The 20602-nt window shown below is 36.4% G+C and overlaps 1 protein-coding gene and 1 long non-coding RNA gene across 2 annotated transcripts; one reads left to right on the forward strand and one right to left on the reverse strand.

The window, feature by feature from the left end:
- Positions 1–447: 447 nt before the first annotated feature.
- On the reverse strand, positions 448–7789 carry LSM8 (LSM8 homolog, U6 small nuclear RNA associated). Its single transcript, XM_003789790.2, has 4 exons — positions 7641–7789; positions 6501–6541; positions 3643–3770; positions 448–699 (listed from the first exon to the last, which is right to left on the reverse strand). The coding sequence occupies exons 1-4, from the start codon at positions 7669–7671 to the stop codon at positions 609–611; spliced, it is 291 nt and encodes a 96-aa protein (XP_003789838.1). The 5' UTR covers positions 7672–7789; the 3' UTR covers positions 448–608.
- A 122-nt stretch (positions 7790–7911) lies between these two features.
- On the forward strand, positions 7912–20563 carry LOC111725323. Its single transcript, XR_002773408.1, has 3 exons — positions 7912–8048; positions 19459–19587; positions 20513–20563. It is a non-coding gene; the product is annotated as an uncharacterized LOC111725323 (long non-coding RNA).
- The last annotated feature ends 39 nt before the right edge of the window (positions 20564–20602 follow it).

Here is a 20602-nt window from a genome sequence, read left to right on the forward strand (position 1 = left end):
CATCAATCCTACCTTTCCCAGTCATCCTTAATATTCAAGTCCCAATTTTTGACCCAATCTAGTAAAAGTTTGAAAGCATTTCTCCTTTTCGCAACCAAACATTTTTATGGTATCTATGCCTCTGAAGTAGTAGGGAGCAACTTTCAAAAGTATTGGCAAACCACCGCTAGGTGCAGTGGGATAAATGCTGATGATGCAGGTAACTGCAGAAAACAGAATTTACCTTCCTCTGACTTTCTCAAAACCAGGGAAAGATACATATAAATCCTGCACTCCTGATGTTATTTGTATGCTTGACTTGTACAGCACACAAATTTCTCTTTTCCACTAGTGTTCCATAAATAGTAAAATATCATAACTAACATTTTTCTAAATTTTCAAAATGAGATTTTCACACTATTTAATAGAAAAATAAAATTAAGCTACTGAACATGAGTTAGGCAAAAGTTTTTTCAATAAAATGTAGAAATATTTTAATTTACATATTACAATGAATCAATATGTAATCAAAATCCACAATTACACACTCATAAAAATTCCACACATCATCCTCAGAATAATCCATTTCTGTACAAAGATTTACAGATGTCCAAGTATGTAGTTTTTCTTCAATGTGCTACGGAGTTTAGAGGTTCTGCCCGAATATTCCCCAAATCAAGCGCAGAATCTGTTTCTTCATCAATTTCTCCAATGACTGCACTATAATTATTGATGGAGGAAAAAAGTCAGTTATAACAATCAAATTTTTGAAATAAATTTACATGGGTTTCAAAAATCTTACTTATTGATTCAAAGCATTTAGTTCCATTCTTCCAAAATGGAAAACAGAGAAAGCATAGTAAAGAGAACTAGTTAAGGTAAAATTAAGTATCTGCATGAGTCAATGAATTGTATATTTAAGTAACAAAACTTAAGAAGAAATAAATTGAAGGAGCAATGTTACAGGAACCAATAATAAAGGACAGATGGCAGTGTTTGGTTCATTGAGTCTTTAAAGGAAAAAGACACATGTGGGATAGGAAGGGTTTAAAAATCCAAAACTTCCAAATCTGATTTCAGTACAGTTCCATAACTGAATTGAAGAAAAAAGTTACTACTAAAATAAATTAGCTAACGTAAGTATTGATTACTTGAGTAATTTTGATGAACTATATCCATCTACAATACCTAATTTCTATTAGTTTCCTTTTTATGATTTTTCAGTTTCCAATTAAATCTAAGACATTTTTTAAACGTATAGTTCGTCATATACAAAGACAATAGTAGCAATAGGTACTCTGATATCTGAGAAATGATTTTTGATGTGACTGGCTAGGGTGAAGACCAGGAAATTTTTCCTTGTTCAACATATCATCTGTAACATTAAATTCACTAATACCTAGATAACCCACCCACGGCCCCCTGACTGGATAGAATCAGTGTTATCACCCACCATTATTCCATAAAAATTATTATTTTGGAAGTTTAAAATTGTTTGGTTTTAATGAGAGTAAATTCTAAAGATGAGTAATTATAATATAAAATTTGCCCAATTTGCTCTGGCAGAATATAGTTAGTTTTCTCAAAATAAAACAAATTAAAGACCTCAATTCTACTCCTAAGTATTTAATATCATTTAAAATCCTTATAAGTAGGTAGTAGAACACTGATGTTTTAAAAAGAGCTCTCTAGAAAAAAGGGAGCATTTATTAATATCTCTACTATGTAATACGCCCACGATGGTCAATTTCAAGCTACTAAGAAGATATCAATCAAACAGTTTGCCAAATTCCTGAAAATGTAACAATCTGTTTTCATAAGCTAGTACAAGCTGGTTCCAGCACACCACTAGGTCTAGGGCAAAGGTTTAAATGTTTTTAGCTGTTCTTTTAAAACTAGAAGAAATCTTCTTAAAATCAGTTATTATACATACCCCCCATTAGAAACAATCAGTGTTCTTCTGGTCAGGAGACCTGGGTACTATCTGCTTTGCCTCCTCCTCATTTTTCACAGTTCAGTTTATAATTCCACCTAAAAAGTCATCTCTATGGATTATTTTATAAAACCTTGATTATTTTTTTTCTTTAAGAGACGAGGTCTTACTATTTTTCCCAAGCTGACCTTAAACTCTTTAGCTTAAACAATCATCCTGCCTCAGCTTCATGAGTAGGTGGACATGCCAAATGCCCAGCTTTAAACTACCAATTTTAATTAATGATCAAATAATTTACTCATGTAAAGGTGTTTTGCTTAACACAAACAACTTGCAAAAAGGATTCCTTCATCTTTTATGCAAGATGTAGACATTAGTTCCAGTAGAATTAATGTCCTTTTTTGCTGGATTATGCTATTGTTCCATTACAGAATTACATGCAAATAATGCAAAGTATAAAGAGTATAATGCCTCTTTTCTATGAGCTGGTATTTATACCAATCTTTTACTACAAAATCGTAAGCATGGAATATCACAGTTGAGCACAAAATGACCTTACTTCTACCAAACATTGTATTTTGTTACCGTCTAGTCATATTTTAATAGAGTACTTACTAGAAAATTGATTCAAATTCTTCCAGCCTTTATTACTAGACTAATATAAGCTACATGTTAACTATTAAAATTAATTACAATTAAAACAAATTTTAAATTCAGCTCCTCAGTCACACAAATTACTTTTCAAGTCCTCAATGGCTAGTGACTACTATATTGGAAAATGCAGATATACAGCATTTCCATCATTACAAAAAGTTGTAGGCTTTTCTTAAATTACTACCACTAAAATACTCTCATATCAGTTTATCAGTATGTCCCAGGTTACTGAGGCCACAGGACAAACACTGAATATCTTAAGTGTATCAATGTACTAAAAAATTAAAGTGTTAGACAAGTCCTTGTTTATAAATACAGCTATATTATAGAATATGAATTATTAAAATTTTACAAATTAGAGATTTCAAAACCATTTTCTAGTTTCGGGCTCTAGGAATGTAGTTATGCTCCTCTGAAATTCAGGGTATTTAGAAGACAGTTACAAGAAGCCTCTCTCCAGGCCAGGCACAGTAACCCACTCCTGTAATCACAGCAGTCTGAGAGGCTGAGGAGGGTCAATTGTTTGAGATCAGGAATTCAAGACCAGTCTGAGCAAGAGCAAGACCTCATCTCTACTAAAATTAGAAAAATTAGCTAAGTGTTGTGGTGGGAGCCTGTAGTCCCAGCTACTTGGGAGGCTGAGGCAAGAGGATCACTTGAGCCCAAGAGTTTGAGGCTGCTGTCAACTACGATGATGCCACAATACTCTACCCAGTGCAACAGAATAAGGCTTCCTGTCAAAAAAAAATGAAGTATTTGGTATAAGGCAGGGCCCCTTCTGAACCCTATCCAGGATACCTATCAGAAATACAGACAAATTTCAGGTAAAAGTAAAGAGAAGGCTTTGGTTGGCACCTGCAGAAACACCAGAAACACCAACATGAAATGTATAGAACTGCTTAACTATAAGCAAATATAAGAAAAGCCACATTCAGAAAACAAATGCATGCATGATTCCATTAACTCTGTATGGTAGATATATTATGATTATTTTGAGGACAACTTCTTCCCTATAAAGAAAGGCAATACACCTGTAGTATAATTTTAACTGCCTTAAAAGAATGTATTTTACTTACACATTGTCACCTCTTACGATGTACAATCCTAGCACCACTTGCTCTACTCCTTGTGAAGAGCTGAATACTCGTTCATGGCTTTCATCCAAAATCAAATTAATGGTCTGGTCAAAACCTTTCAGTGTTCCCTATAAAGAAAACATCCAGGGGCAAAAGGGATATACTCTGATTTACCTGAATGTATAAACTCAACCCTACCATCATTTTACTTGTCACATACTCCAATAGAAGTATCTATTTGAAATACAACTCCAGAGTCAAATAAAATGCCTTCTTTATAACTAACAGCATCTCAAGACACAAAACTTACTCTTCATTGTTTAAAGGAGGAAAAAAAGCTACAGTACGTATCTAACTAGTACGCAGAGTTGTTGAGATTTACAAAGGACACCCTAGGTACTAGTGTATTTTCAAGTATCATAAAAGCTTGTATAGCCCAGAAGCTAATATTTTAAACACACAAAAGGGAAATTTAAAGGAACATGATTCATACATAGATAAATAAGGAGAAACCATTCATACCAACTATAGCAATGTAACAGTACCACTGAATGCTACACACTAGTTCTGAGTATTTGTTAAATACACCGCACATGTCATCTCAACTACCCTGTCCCCTTCAAGATAATACTACAGTTGTCCCGTCAAAGGAAAACCAAGACGCAGAGTAGTTCTCTCAAGGTCTCATGTGAAATGAGTAGCAATGCCAGGATCTGAACCACAAAAGGCCAGACCACTGAACTACTGCATTATACTACCATAAACCAGTAAAAATAATTTGGCATTTTTCAGAGATTCAAATTAGTTCCATAAATACATAAAAACTTCAGCTGGTGGTTACAGGTAACATTTAATGAGTCCTTACTAGTTGTCAATATTCTGTGTCTCACATGTATTTATTATTTAATGTATATTACATGTATTTATTATTCAGTTTCCCAAATAACCCAATAAGGTAGATCCAGCTATGACTGTAATAATTAGAAACAGGATTTGAAGAAAATAACCAGGATAACCAGGAACAGTTTTATGAAAACAGCTTGGTTTTGAATAAAGGAAGACATAGGCTTAGCATTACCCAGTAACTCAAATTATATTCAAGTTTCTCAAGAAACATCAGCTGGTATTGATTTGGGTTGGTTAAATCTCTCAAGAACACTGTTAAACTGTTTATGTTCTGAAAATCAAAATACATAAAATCAGACTAAAATAAACAGAAACGTAGAACCTAGAATTAGTAAGAGAAACAAAATATGGAATATTTACTGTACTTGTCAGCAAACGGTTGTTATCATGAACAACCATACATAACCTCTTGGAGTCATTCTACACTTAACTACTCCATCAAGGGCACTACATGTCAAAGAAATACAAAACTACTGAATTTTAGCATTCAAGATACTTTTTATATTGCTTTCCTTCTATAAAAATTAAAAATAATTCCCCACTTTGTTATGTACCCTCTTAAAAGCAAGAAAATGTAAACTTAAGGTTTCCACTATATAAAAAACTATTTGCAAATATCTGTTAACAGCAATAGGCTTCTTAAAGTGTTGAGATTAAAATATTTCAAACTGCCCATAGTTGACAAAAATATAATGTGAGGTGCCTAGAAAAGCCATCATTGCTTCCTTAATTAAGGAAGAAGCAAGGCAACTGGCTTTGGTTTTAGAGTCAGAATTAATTTAAATCCTAGTTTGGTTCTGTCACTTGTTATTCTTATGACTTTGGGAAAGACTCACTTTCTCTGCGTTTTGTTCCCATCATAGAATACAAGGGAAATTCTTCTTCACAAGGTTATATCACACATTAAATAATGTAACACATATGTACCTGGTACATGATATACTTTTAATAACTTTGGCTAGTAATAGTCATTATGGACCCACTGGAAAAGAATCACAAGGATTAAAAACAAAAACAAAAATGTAGAACAGGAAAATAAGGGATTAAATTATCTGAAAACATGAGGTAAGGTTAGAAAGAAGAGAAAGTTCAACAACATTAAAACTTCTTTGAAAGCAATCACAGTATGAATTATAAATAAATAATCAAGTAGCCAAAAAACATGAGATAAATTCCTCAGATCAAATTCCAAATAAAAATATCAACCATAGGAAGGTTTTACGTTTGTTGTATGAGGTAAATTACCAACTGTGAAATGCCTTTAAGAACAGATCAAAGATACATAGAGAGTTACTCATTATGTCTTAAGAGAAAGCAGAAATCATTCAACCTTAAAACAGAGAATATCAAGACCATATAGGTCCTAAATGCTCATATCTTTAAAAAGTTTCTAAGTTAGGCGGCACCTGTGGTTCAGTGAGTAGGGCGCCAGCCCCATATAGCAAGGGTGGTGGGTTTAAACCCGACCCAGCCAAACTGCAACAACAAAAAAATAGGGCACTGTGGCGGGCGCCTGTAGTCCCAGCTACTTGGTAAGCTGAGGCAAGAGAATCACTCTACCAAGGGCGCAAAGTGAGACTGTCTCTAAAAAAAAAAAAAAGTTTCTAAGTAGATACAAATTTTCAAAAAAATTATGAATCCTGTGGCATATGTCAGAGCACTGAGTGGGGAAGGAAATAAAAAATGGAAACGTAAATGAAGTACAGACCTGCAGACTAGACTAGGAGCTCTCTGGGGGCATAATCTATTATTCCAGCTCCTAGAAGCATTAAGTAACATATTTATTAATGAAGAAAACATGGATTGCCAGCAAAGAGCTAAGAGTTGAATTATAATAAAACTGCAACTCTGATACTGTGGTGCCTACATATTAGAGATCTTAGGTTCTACATAAAAATTTATAACCAACAAAGGCTACAAGAAAGCAGAGAATGAAAATGCCAAAGACTTACCACAATCATTCTTCCATCAGAAGTAATAACGGCAACAGTTCCTGACAATTGAATCAAGGAAAGTATTTCTTAGAGAATGTGAACTTAAGACTCTGGTTAAGTCAGTGAGTTGAACTACTAGAAAAAAGTAACACAATTAGTGGGTAAGTACACTACAGCCACTATATAAAAAAGTCTCGGACTATTGTGTCCTCATTACACAATTAAAAACATTTTTAAAAGACAAGAAAAAGAAAATTCTTTATGTGCAATTAGCATACCCTGTCTCAAAACAAGTTGAATTTTTTAAACTTTTTTTTTTTTAACTAGGAACGTCGGCAATCTATGACTTTGGGCAAGATAATTCCCCTTTTCTTAAGCCCGTTTCTTCATTTCTCAATGAAAATTGGATAAGTCTAAGTGAAATCAATGTTGGATGATTTCAGGCCTGTTAAGACACTTGTCTCAGAAGCTGGCTTCCAGAATTCAAAAGCAGCTACAATCAATGTCAGAAAGTACCAATAACGTTCACATCACTTAAAGCCTTGGGCATGTTAACTTCTGTCACCAATGTGTACACGAGCCCAATGCACTGTTTTTCTCCTAAGACTTTAACATAGTATCTTTGTACTTCAAGACTCCACAAGGTTTTAAACTGCTCGCCCCTCCCTATAATCCATTACCACAACAAACACTGTTTCCATTTTACCAGCAAGTCGAGACTTCAAGTGGTAAGGAGGCAGAAATTCAATTTGTGAAACACCTTTAACATTTTGCTATCCTCGAACAATGCAAAGCCTGTAAGCAAAACCAGGACAAAGATTTACAAAACCATCGTCGCCCCTATGGTAATTGTCACACTTGAACATACAGGTCCTAGGAAAGTGGCAAAAACGAATCAAGAGCATACATTTTATAGAGAGAAAAGTTCGGAATAATTACACTGTGTTTTTACTTTTATATTTTTATAGGGTAAAAGTAAGAAGCCTTGGGCCCGGTCTGTCTCCTCCCCGCGTCCCGCAGCCCCTAGCCGCTCCCGGATCCTCCCGCGCCCGCGAGTTCCAACCGAACCCGGCCTCTCCCGCACCGGCGCCGCTCCTGTGCGGACATCGGCCTCGCCGCCGCCCCGGCCAACGCCCGCGCCCACCAGCCCGAGGATACGGTTGATGTAGTTCTCCAGGGCGGACGTCATGCTGCTCGGCCCGGCAAGCCCGGGCTTTGGAGCGGCACCGGTCACCAGCAAAGCTGAAAGGGCCCGCCAGAAACACACGGCAGCTCGCGCCGGTAGGCGTCAGCAAATATCGCGAGAGCTTCACCACCGGCCGGGAGTCGGAAACGGAGGAGAAAGCGCCAACCAACCAGAGGCGGTGTAGCGGCGACGAGGTAGCGCGCGTGCGCAGTGTCATTCCGGGAGGCGCTCTGGCCGCCGCGAGAGACAGGAGCGAGAGGTGGAAAAAAAGGAGAAGCTTCTTGAAGGTGGAGTGGGAGGGAGAAGTCGAGTTTGCTACCGGAGTGACAAGCAAAGTGGTAGACGTTAACAAGGAAAGATGTTGCGAAAAGACAGGGCAGGTAGGAAGAAACGGAGTGCTGTTTTCATTACGAGTACAGGAGAGACGAGTGCAGTTCTCGTAGGGAAGGTAGGTGCAGGCGGAGGAATCCCTAGTTTGTGCAGCTCGAGGCAAAGATAAAAACTAAGAAGACAGTGGCCTGGGACAGGGTTGGGCACGTTGTACGTGTGTAGAGCATTCAGCTGAAAACCATGTTCTTAACATTCTGCGTTTGTTTCTAATGGTGCTCCAAAATGGAGGCGTTATTACTTGTTGGAAAAATTAAATCGACGTAGGGAAAGGTGTGCACGCTTACGGGGTCTCTCTCTCCTCAGAGTGAAATGAATAAACTAAAGGCTGCTGCACTGCCATGAAGGGCCGGATTCAGGACGGGTCTTGGAAAAAAGCACCAAACTGAGTTCTAATCTTGGCCCTGCTAAAACAATTTTGTCCCTGCACATTTAAGAGTCATTTAAACTCTTCTAGGCCTCAGCTGTCTTAGGTTCTATTACAGCATTCATTTTTTATTTTCCCAGATATCTAAACGCTACTAGAAAACACCAGAGTTCCTCATGTTTTTTAACTGAAAAAGGACTTGAAATTAGGGGTTTATACACAAAGCACAAGCAATTTGATTTTTTTTTTTTTTTACAAAATATCTTTTGTGATTTCAGGTAGACATGTAATTTTTTAAGTAAGGAATTATGGCTTTGAAATAAATTGTAATGCCAGCAGTTTTACTCTGGAAAGTAAAGCATTTCTTTTCATTAGAGCATACCCACAAAACTACTACAAGACAAATCCCAAGTGGTTAATATTTTATACAGTGAAACTTACTGTGACCTCTTTGAAACCACAAATAGGAATTAGGTTGTAAATGTTCTATATTTTCTGGGAAGCAAATACAAGCACCTTCCATAAATGGAAAAACTGATGCTGTGTGATTTTCAGATTTTAGGTGTTAAACTAAAAGAACACCAAAGTACTAATTAATGAACAGTGAGGCACTATTAATAAAGAGTTTTAAAAAATAAAACCTCCATGCCACCTTTTAAAAATGAATTATCTGTATAGTTTTTCATCCCTTTTAGAATGTGCTTGTTCATTAACATGTGGTAACTCATATAACAGATTTCATCAATGCATTGTAAGTATGTTCCTGAATAGTTTTGTTAAATTAATATGCAAGGTAAAGAGCAAATGGCAGTGTTCATGGAGCAACACAAAATCTTTGGTCTGAAATTTTTTTTTATATGTGGCCTAAAACTTATGTTTCGTTTAGTCCCTGGAGATCACAGATGTGGAGGAAAAAACCTATAGATGAAGAACATTTAACTTATTAAGACAAAAAAAAGAGTTACATTTGTATGCAAACATTACTTATATAAATACAACATCTGACAACTAAATTAAGAAGAGATACCATGAGTCTTTCAAGCTTAATTCAAATAAAAATCTCTCAAGAGTTCTGCTTATATGAATGATGCTCTATCACTGATAAAGCATCAACCAAAGTTGCTCAGAAAAGGCTATCATTTTATTCCATTTGTTCTGAGTGTAGATTGTGAGCAGAAAACATTAACCTGAAGGATCAGGTTCCTACTAGAATCTGAGAAAACTGAACTGACTCTTCTCTGAATAGTTGATGGAAAACTATCACAATAGCAATTCAAAAATTTTTAACCTAATATGATAGGAGCTTCTATTTACTTTTATTTTTGACTGATACATTCCTACATGTTGCAAGGGTGTCAACAAATCAATAATATGTATTGAGTAGATCTATATATGGTTCTCCTAGGTAGAAAAATATATACGTAAATCATGGTCTGTCCTTGCAAGGAAATTCTTAAATAGTAACAGAGCTTTAATTATAAATGTGAAATGATTAACACATGGAAAAACAGATCTCAAATTATAAATAAATTGATTTGGAAATCTTAGTTCATTTAACACTCCAGATTACAAAGTGCTTTTTATATATTTCATTTAGTGTAATAAAGATAGGTATTTTTAATTCCATTTCTTAAGGGATAGAAAAAAATCAAATATGTATAACTGACTTGTTAATTGAAAAGTAGTTTAGGAGCATAATTGGGAACCCTGTCCCAAAAACTGTCTAGATTTTTATTCTGTGTGACTTTGAGCAAGTTACTTAACCTTCTATACCTCTGTTTCCCCATCTGAAAAATGGACAAAATGATGGTATTTCATTAGCGTTTTGGGAACTAATAGTAATTTTTATAGGGCCTGTTATATAATAAGCACTCAATAAATGTTATTGTTTGCGGATGTAGACTACATCATAGATAACTTTTTTTCTTATTTTTCTTATTCCAGTGCTCATTCCAATACAATAAATTTTATTCAGTGCATTTTTTATGAGCAGTATAGATTTTAAATGCTTAAAAGGGGAAAGATGAACGAGTTAGATTCAGAATTTTAGAAGGTTTCACAAAAAAGGTAAGACAAATTGGGACTTGAGAAAGGTATACATATACTTTTTGAAACAAGATTAAAAAGGTAGCAGGAGTCTAGGTGTATCTGATTTGTAGCAATAAGAATGGAAGAGCAGAAACAATGTGATTAAAAGACAGAGGTTAAGAAATTCACGTCTGTAGTTAATAAGGCAGATAGCAAATCCTGGGTGGTATAGTAATAGTGGTTGGTGAATCAGAAGGCTAGGAGAGCATGGAGACACTGGAAGACAGGACTTCTTGGTAACAAAGTAGATGGGGCCAATCTGTAGAAATATAGGCATGGCATATGTTGCTCACTAGCCAGTGGTGGGGCCACAGAATAGACTAGTTATACTTGCAATGGCATACACTTTACCTTAAAGGGCTAGAGAATCACTCTGTCTCTGTAGTCCCACTGTTTCAGTTCATAAGGATAATATATTAATAAAATACTTAAATATACTTTCATGCATTCTTTATAGTATTTTTAAGGTTATTTGAAAAAAAAATTTTCTTGGCCAACATGTCCTCAGATCCTTTCCTTTTTACATTATTTTTAGTTTAAAAACTATTAGTCTTTTCATGCTGCTATTACAAAATACCTTCACTGAGCAATTTGTAAATAACAGAAATTTGTTTCGTAAAGTTTTGGAGACTAGAGAGTCCAAGATCAAAGTTCCAGCAGACAGTTTGATGAGAGTATTTAAAAATGTACATGAAAACAGCACATTGTACCCCATGATTGTATTAATGTACACAGACTATAAGAAATAAAAAAAAAAGTGCCAGCAGATTTGGTATCTGGTGAGGGCCTGTTCTTCATAGATGATGACTTCTTGCTGTGTCCACACACAGAGGAAGGGGGCAAGGCAGCTCTTTTCAACCTTTTTATAAGGATACTAATTCCTTAACCTTCTGACCTAATCACTTCCCAAAAGAACCCACCCTCTTAATACTGTGATATCGGGTATTGGGTTCCACATGTGAATTTGGGAGGAAAACACCAACACTTAGACTATAGCAGAAACCAAAAAATGAAAACACAAGAATTCTGACTATAATACATATATTACTGAAAATACTCACATTTTTTAAAATGACTTACTTAAAATAATAGAGCTTAAGTTAAAAAATAGGTCTGGGAAAGACCTCTCAAACCCTGAACATGGAGCAGTCGTGCCTGCACTTCAATAGTAGGTCACTGTTACCACCTGGTGATCTTTAGAAACTACGTATGTCTAATTCCCACACTCAGTCTGAATTAAATGGTATGGGGGGAGAAGCGTCTCAGGATTCTGAAACATCCCTAGGTAACTAAGGCAGCAAAATTTGGCAACCACTGAATTGTAGCATGAGCAGACACAGTAATCCAAATGGAAATATTAGCTCATTTAAAAGGACATGTAAAATTTCTTACAAAGAAATGCTATAGTGACAGAGGAAATGTTTTTTTAAAAGTTGAAGTTAGCTTAAAGAATAACAGTTGAAGTAGACCTTGTTAAATGATGGCAGCAGAACATCACCGCTAGAAGTTTCAGGTGGAGAAGCAGGTGCAAACTTTGCAGGAAATTTAGAAACACCAGAGATAGACGGCTCTGACTCACTGTCTGATGTTGCTTTTGTGCAAAGACCTAAAAGAATTGCAAAATAAGCACTATCAAAATGGAGCACATGGCTGAACCAAATCCAGGAGAGAACAGGGTGTCACACAGTGACAGGCTGTTATTTGAGTGCTGTTTTTTTCCAGGTCTGGTATAATCATGTAATCACCCGTGTTACTTTTACTTCTGCTATTGTGTCTTTGTAGTTACGTATTAAGTATGAACTGTCCCACCTTTCACATTATTCTAACATTACTCCCCTATTTAACAATCACATGTGAGGTGATATGTAATATAAAAAACAGTGCTTTAGCCCCACAGACTATGTTAGTATACTGAGGATCTGGACTGTAAATATGGTTAACCTGTCCCTATTTTACTTATTTCCTCCTATGGTCCATACTCTTGTTTCAGCACCCAGTAATTTTGAGGGGTATGCAGTTCTTATATCTTTGAGTTTATCCTAGAAGGGTACTTAAATTCATACCACTTGGGACAGCTTTACTTAGCACGTAAGTGTATGACTAATCCAAATAGATAGAGCACCCACACGAGAACATTTTCAATAGTTTTTTAAAAATGAATTACAATGTTTGTGTTATCACTATGGCAAAGAAGATTAAGGAACATTATATTTAAGCTGAGTGTGTTTGCTTGTTTTTTTGTTATTGTTGTTTTGCTTTGGCTTCTAAAGATTAGTTACCATTAGTGGCTTGGATTGCAGTACAGGTAAAATTATATTGTCCTTTTCATTGTGATTTTGCTATGCCCAAATTGGAAAACAATATTGATGGCAGAAATTATTTTAACTTAAGTCTCCAAGATCTTCGACCCTAACTCATTCCTGAGTAGTATAATCCACAATGAAGGGATAGATTGATTTATACTTACCGCTGATACTATGTGGCAAGAGAGAGCAAAGCTAATTTATGGATTTCTTCAGGAAAAAAAAAAGCTGTGGTTAGGCTATGAGGGATGAATAATATAAAAGGGACTGAAAGACAAATAAAAGGAGTGGTAGGAGCCAAGTATAAGAACAGTATTGACAAAAGCCAAGCATGACTAACCTCAGGTCTCTCATGGAGAGCAAATACCTGAACTTATATCAAACACAGAAAAAAGTGATTTACCAAAGCTTTCCTTTACCATTTCTAATTAATTCTTATTATATGTTTTGTTTTTGTAACAAGTGGATTTACTCTCCCTCTTCCACACTTTTTTTTTCAGGCCATGAATCATAGATATTTAAAGCTAAAGGGGAATGTAGGAATTTCCATGTCCACGTTCCTCATCTTGTGGGTTAGGAAACTGAGTCCCCAAAAAGCTCAGCGACTCTCTCAGGGTCACGTAGTAGAACCTACAGTGAAGGCCTCCTGGATTCTAGTTTAGTTCTTCATAACAATTATTAGTAATATAAACTAACTGTTTTACTCAGGTAAAATTTTGAGTTTATATCTATAGATGATCACATATCCATGAATATGTCATTGTCTGCTATTTGTAGGTAGACTTTTTAAAGGTCAGAAGGAATTTATATGCAAATACTCACAGGCAGGTCAGTATTTTTCAGATATCAATACCAAAGGGAAGAACAGGAAAAACAACAAGGATATTGCAGTAGGCAGAATAATATCCCTACCAAGATGTCTGTGTCCTAAATGCTGGGAACTGTGATTCTATTACCTTACGTGGCAAGCAGCACTTTCCAATGAGATTAAAGTTAAGGACCTTAAGATGGGGAGGTATTGCCATAAGGGTCTTGCGGAAAAGCAGTGTCATGGAGGATAAGCACACTTACTGAAATTGTGTTTTAAATAAAGGTGACCATCTGCTTGCTCAGGCAAAATGGCAAGCTTCTTAATTTGCGGTTAGTTTATATAGGGAATTTTGTACATGTTAACAATATAGCAATGACCTCATTGATCCATTTAAACATCTTATGACCATCTGCCCTGTAAGTAGCTCCTCACTGGTAATCTGATAATCCACCCAACATACACCTTTAAGCATAACCCTTTCAATATAATTTGGTTTAACATAACTTAATGAAGAACATGTTGTCAGTCATTACTTTCTTTGTTCTTTCTAATGAAGCCTGAGGCTACGGGGGAAAGAGAGATTTGAATGTCTGTTCTACTGACCATGCCATTTGGAGGCCATTACTTCGAATCCTTAAGCAAAGCATAGAGAAACTTCTTGGGCATACAGGAATTTGTGTGCAAACCTCTGCTCCCATGTAGGCCTTAAGTCGGGGTTTTTGCTAGAGCCTTTTATAAGGAATTCTTGGGCTGGACTTCTCAAAAGCCTTTCATGAGCCCAAGTTTCATCTGTGCCATTAGATACCTATGTGAATTAGGTAAATTCCTCTTCTCTTGAGGTCCCCTAGCACATTTCTATTGTCAGACCCATCAGCAAGTGACCTTCATCACATACCACAGATCAGGAAAGGTTACTGATGGGTATCTGGCCAGTTTTCCAAAGGGCTTTTTCATTGGCCTTATAGAGTCAACTTTAATTCCTTAACACAGTCTGGAAATGCTATTCCAGCCAAAGCCTTGGTCAAGTTAGGCCCGCAACTAACCTGGCCACATGGGATTCTACCTCAGTTTCTCACAAGTATGCCCACACAGGGTCTTTTTACTGCTCTCTCTCAAACAGCTTTTTTGGCCAGAGGCATATAGGCGTTTTGCCTATAGGGAGGTTATTCTGGATTATCAGATGGGCCCACTCTAATCACATGAGTCCTCAGTAAGTGGAAGAGGGAGGCAGAAGACTGGGTCTGAGAGATGTGACATGAAAATGACTGGCCTCTCTGAAATTGAAGGAAGAAGACCATGAGCCAGGGTATGTGGTGGTCTTTAGAAGCTGGAATCAGCCCTTAGTTTATAACCAACACGAAAACAGGGATTTTGGTCCTACGATAGCAAGGAACTGAATCCTGCCATTAATCTAAGTTAGCAAAAAATGGATTCTTTCCTAGAGCTTCCAAAAAAGGAATTCTGCTGACATCTTGATTTCTTTCAGACCCATACCAGACTTCTGACATATAGAACTGTAAGATGGTAAGATCTGGTTGCTTTAAGCCACTGAATTTGTGGAATTTGTTATGGCAGCAATGGAAAAGTAATATGAATATGCAACCTCTTCATTTATTATATTCCTGGATTTGGGCCAAAAAAAGTTACTGGGGAAAATGACTACACTGGACCTGGGTGATTTAGAACATGTTTGATTCATTCTTAACAACTTAGGCTCCTATCATTCTCTGAGGCCTAAATTCCTGCTATGTTCTAAATTCTAAACTTCTCATCAGAATTTCCTGAAAATGAGTTTCTTCCACTCAAGTTACTGTTTAATTCTTTTGTGCGTTTTTCTCATTATACTGTCTTTATTAAAAGGTGATGTCCAATTCTCGTAATGGTTAGGAGTGGTTTCTGTTCAATTTTTACCTATATCTTAAGTTTTCTTAGTAACGCACCTATTGTGTTCTCAGCCTCCATCACTCTTGCGGTTTCTCCTGGTTTTTTCTTTGAGTCTTGTCTTCTTGCCAAAGTCATTTTATTAGTACTTGGCAGAGCCACTCTTTGAACCTACACAATCCATTCCCACTATACTACACTTCCAGCCAGTGGGAAATGCATGATAGTGTAAAGAAATAAAGACCGTGATGTAGACAAAGGGTCATTTAAGGTAATTCAGATGAGCACTTGTGACTCTTCCTTCAGATTTCTGATTAGGACAGTAAAAAAGAGGTAAAGGGAGATTCAATTCTTTTCTGCCTCTGGTGCATTTATTCCTTTTATTTTTTTCTTTAGTATTAGGCCTCTGTGTTATTACTATTAAGTTTCTATGACAGGGATTGGCAAGCTTATAGGCCTTGGCCAAATATTTTTTTTGTGAAGAAATTTTATTGGCACTAAACCACAACCATTAACTTGTATATTATATATGACTGCTTTGGGGCTACAATAGCAGAGTTGAGTAATTTACAACAGAGGCCCATAAGACCTAAAATATTATCTAGCTCTTAACAGAAAGTTTGTATACCCCTGTTTTCTAATGTCAAGAAATGATATTTCTAAAGATTTTATATCCATATTACCAAATACATATTCTGACCAGCCTTAAAAATTACCATAATGCCCATCTTTGGCTTTAAATGATTAGCCCGTTCTTCTGAACTTAACATCTTCTGTCAAAAATAACTAAACAAATTAAAAAAAAACAGAACAACATCTCAGGTTAGACTTCAGAGGAATGTCTGTGATGTTTCCTCCCTCTCTACCTTCCTCCCTGTCGTTGGAATTTCAGTCAAGAACATGTCTTGACTACGTGTGATTATAACTCATAATGAGATTGTCATGCATGTGGTATGCTAGAAAACAATGATCTGCATTTTAATGTATGCACCAGAAACTAAATTAAAAATCACCAATGTGTCATAATAATACAATGTATTGAAATAAATTCTTAGCAGGGAATTTTTTTTGAAACAAAAATTTTTTAGTTTGAAAGAATTTAGAAGCTATATGAACAAAAATGTTTGAAGATCATTTCAAATTACAGCTATCGTGGGGACATTAATCATTGTTTTTCAGCTGTTCAATATCAAATCGAAACTATTTCTTGAGAATTCCCTACATTCTGAGTTTGAGTAGTAGAAAGAGCTTAACTTATCAGATGCTTATATCCTGTTGTTTCTTGCAGCAAGAGAGACCTCGGCTCTGCTTGTGACCACCCCAGGCTTTGAATTGGGGGATAGTGCTACAAAATAGTGAAACCTACAGAAAACCTACTCTGATGGTCACACCAGTTGTAGCAAGAGGAAGTTCATAAAGGAGCATGCTGGTGATGCTAGTGGTGACATTCAGGCCACAGTAGGAGGTACCAGCACTTCAGAGCTGCTCTGACCTGCTGATTCATCTCCCTCGGAGGGTAAAATCCTCAAACTCTGGGTCTATTTCCCAGTTGTCACAGTGCTAATATATTTGCTTAATCTCATGTACCAGACCTGACAAGTTTATAAACCTTTCCTAGAAAAAGTGTTGTATACCTCACTGGTGCCTATCACTATAGTTACCTTCTAAGTACTCCCCTTGGGAAGCTATGCACCCATGTTGATGCCCGGTCCACCTTTCAAAGCAATTTTGGAACTCCTTTTCTAGAATGGCTATCAGAGCTGTAGTAGTATTATCCTTGATGAGTTGAATGTTATCAAAATATCTTCCTTTCATATTTCCTTTAACTCTGGATTAAGAAAAAAGCCACTAGAGACCAGCTCTGGTGAGTAGGGAAGGTGTTCAATACAATTACTTGTTTACGACAGAAACTCTTTCACAGACAATGCCATATGAACTGGTGCATTGTCATACACCTTATTCAGGCCAAGATTTCCAGTTAAGGTTTTCCTGTCTCTCTATTGATGTTTACTTGGTCTGCTATGCTTCTCACAGTCAGCCAATGATTTTGACACACAGTTCAATGAATTTTTTGCAACAGTGTCATCATTTCTGTGCATTATTGGCTGCCTTCACCTCTTCATTAGTGACACTTTCTGTCCCCTCAGAAAAACTTTTAATCCATTTGTACACTGCTGTTTACTTCATGGCATCATTCCTGTAAAATTGGACTAACATGTCCCTGATTTCACTTCCACTCTTGCCAAATTTAACAAGAAATATAATATTGGTTTGTTGCTCCACTTCAAATCCAGCATTCTCATGATGGCACACAAAAACATGCAATAGCAATAAGGAACGCCACTCAATAAGACACCACCACATGTTAACATGAACACAACTGTGAGACACACATACCAACATCACAAAACCTTACTGAGTTGTTTGTTCAGTGCTGCCAATGTAAGCACATGGTGGTGAGTTCACAGACTTAATTGTCAGTCTTGTATGCCCTTTGCACTACTTGCTTACCTCATTGAAAGCAAGCCACCGCAAAAGCACTGTTTGGTGCGTGTGAGTTGCCATACTCACCTGGCCTCCAGCTCTAACCAGCCTCTGTGATCTGACCATCAGTCATCACCACCAATAAAGCTGCACATCTCCCAATCATACTGGGCTCTGCAGGCAAAGATTTTGACAAATATAAATTTACCTACTTCCCCAACATCACAGTAATCTAGTCATGGGTTTCAAAAAGCCTGAGCCAAACTCACAGTTTAGTGATTTCCATCATAGAGATGAAGGTTTAAGCTACCCCTATCTTTTTCCTGGAGTAACTGGACATGGGCTGGTGAGCTTGCAAGGGCTGGGAATTTACAGAATAAGTCACTCTTACCAATTTGACCAAAAGAACTTAAAAAGTGTGTATCCAGTTCTTCCCTCGGAAAATCTTTGTGAAAATAGTTTTTCTGTCTGTAGCTGTTCCTCCTTCCTCAATCTCAGAATTTAAATACAAAAGTGCTCTTTGTAATCGCTTTTAACTCCATGAAAGTCAATTTATGCAAATGAGTGACTGTACACATCAAAAATTCCCAGTCTGACCTAAATTCCAGTGGTCAACACAACTTAATCTGAAATTTACTTTCTCCATGAACATTTTTCCAAAGAAACACATACACACATCTCTTTAAAAAGACTTTTATCACTCTTGTAGAAAAAATGTGTGTGTTTGTAGCATCTGTACATGTGTGTGTCTATACCATTAACAGCCATAGGAAAGCAGAAGAAAAACATACAATAGTGTTGATTAGCAAACAGGTACTGATGGAAACAATGTCTTTTGTTGCATAACTATGCCTTTTAGTTTTGTTGTGGGTAATATCTCTTGCCCCTTTCAGTTGCCAGGGTAACGGAATTAGGAGAACCGTACTAGACAGGGAAATTTAATTCCTCACCATTATCAGTTCTACAAATGGTGGAGCAGAGTGCAAGATACTCTGATGATCACTGATTATCTAAAGCTACCAAGACCTTTCTCTTGAGGAGCTTACACTGTAATGGCGTCTTTTCTAAAATAAATATAGAACCAACTGAGGTTGTTCTGCATGTGAGTCTGAGTTAGCAGACATGGGAATGGAATTAGATGGATAATTATCTCACCTTCCAAAGGGGCAGGATCTTGGATGGAAATGAGAATTTGCAAGATCCAGTTTTAGCACTGAAGGATTATTCCTTTACTTCTTGTATCCAAGAAGTAAAAGAATAGGCAAAAGTGTGAGACTGGCTGCAAGAGGCAAATCCGATTTTAAAGACTGACCTAAAATTTCCAGATTGATTTAGGAATCAGTTACTAATTGAATGTCTCTACCTGCCTGGGTTAGTAGAATAAATTGGCCAGGATTGATTTTTAAAACATTAATAATCATCTCACCACTTGACCTGTTCCCTTAATTGTGCCACACTCTCCCTTCTAGGCTCTGCTGTGGCTTCTTACACACCCATGCACAGGACTCCCAGACTGCTTCACATGGATTGAAACACTCCAGTCTACCCCATTTATTAAAAAATCTGAAGAGATCTGCTAAACCCACATTGGAATCCAGGTGAATAAGAAATAAATTTTGGAGTCTTTTTTAAATAGTAGTTTGCTATACACTATGAGATCTTTTTCATTTATTAAACTGTTTAAATTAGGGTAGAAATAGTAGAATGTGCATAATTTTAGTTAAATTAGTCATGTAATTCTGAATCAAAGCAGTTTCATCAATGCAATTAAACATTTTATCAATCTAGGAGGAGTTTTTTTAGAAGAACAAAAACATGTTGAAAAGTTTTCAGAATGTTTTATATTTTGTTAAAGTTAGGCTGAAAACTGATGACAATGATTTTAAATCCCAAGAAAGACTCAGGGATCCCAGAATCTGCATCCTCACATTTGGCTTCCACAGTCACTGAAGAAAGAGAAGAGAGAACTTTGTAATCAGAAGAAGTAAAATCTAAGCCTCGATGTATATTTTATTACTTTGATCTATGGGGCATCTTCCAAAACTGAGTCAAATTTCCCAACTGAACTCCATGGGAAGGCCAAGAAATATAGTTAATTTGTGTACTCACCAAAAGGAGTGGAATTGACAGGAATAGTGATCTGTGCTGTTACAGAAATCATCTCTCTAGAACTACTACTCTTATTATAGACAAGGATAAAATGATTAAAGAATTTGGTTAAAGAGCTTGCTTAAGATTACACAAATAATCAATAGTAGAAGTAAACCAGAACTCAGACCTCCTGAACACAATACTTCCTCCAGTGTTCCAAATTACATTGACTGGGAGACTTCTTGTTGCAAATAATAGAAAATCTGAACCAAAATAGATTTAAAAAGAAAAAATTGGGGTTATACATAGGTTTATGTAATTAGAATAAGCACAGACTGTTCTAATTTCAGGCTTTAAAGGAGATTTTTTTCATAGCTTCTTATGCTGTTTGGACACTGATTTCATTCTGATTCTTATCGTTCTGTCCTCCAGGTGCTGGATTTATTTTCATGCTAGATCCCCTCATGGCAGCATAAATGCACCTCAAATTTCTTCTCATATTGTCCAGGAAAAGTCTCTGGA

This window comes from Otolemur garnettii, unplaced genomic scaffold (assembly GCF_000181295.1).
Source record: "Otolemur garnettii isolate 467f Iridium unplaced genomic scaffold, OtoGar3 scaffold00037, whole genome shotgun sequence".
Lineage (NCBI taxonomy): Eukaryota > Metazoa > Chordata > Mammalia > Primates > Galagidae > Otolemur > Otolemur garnettii.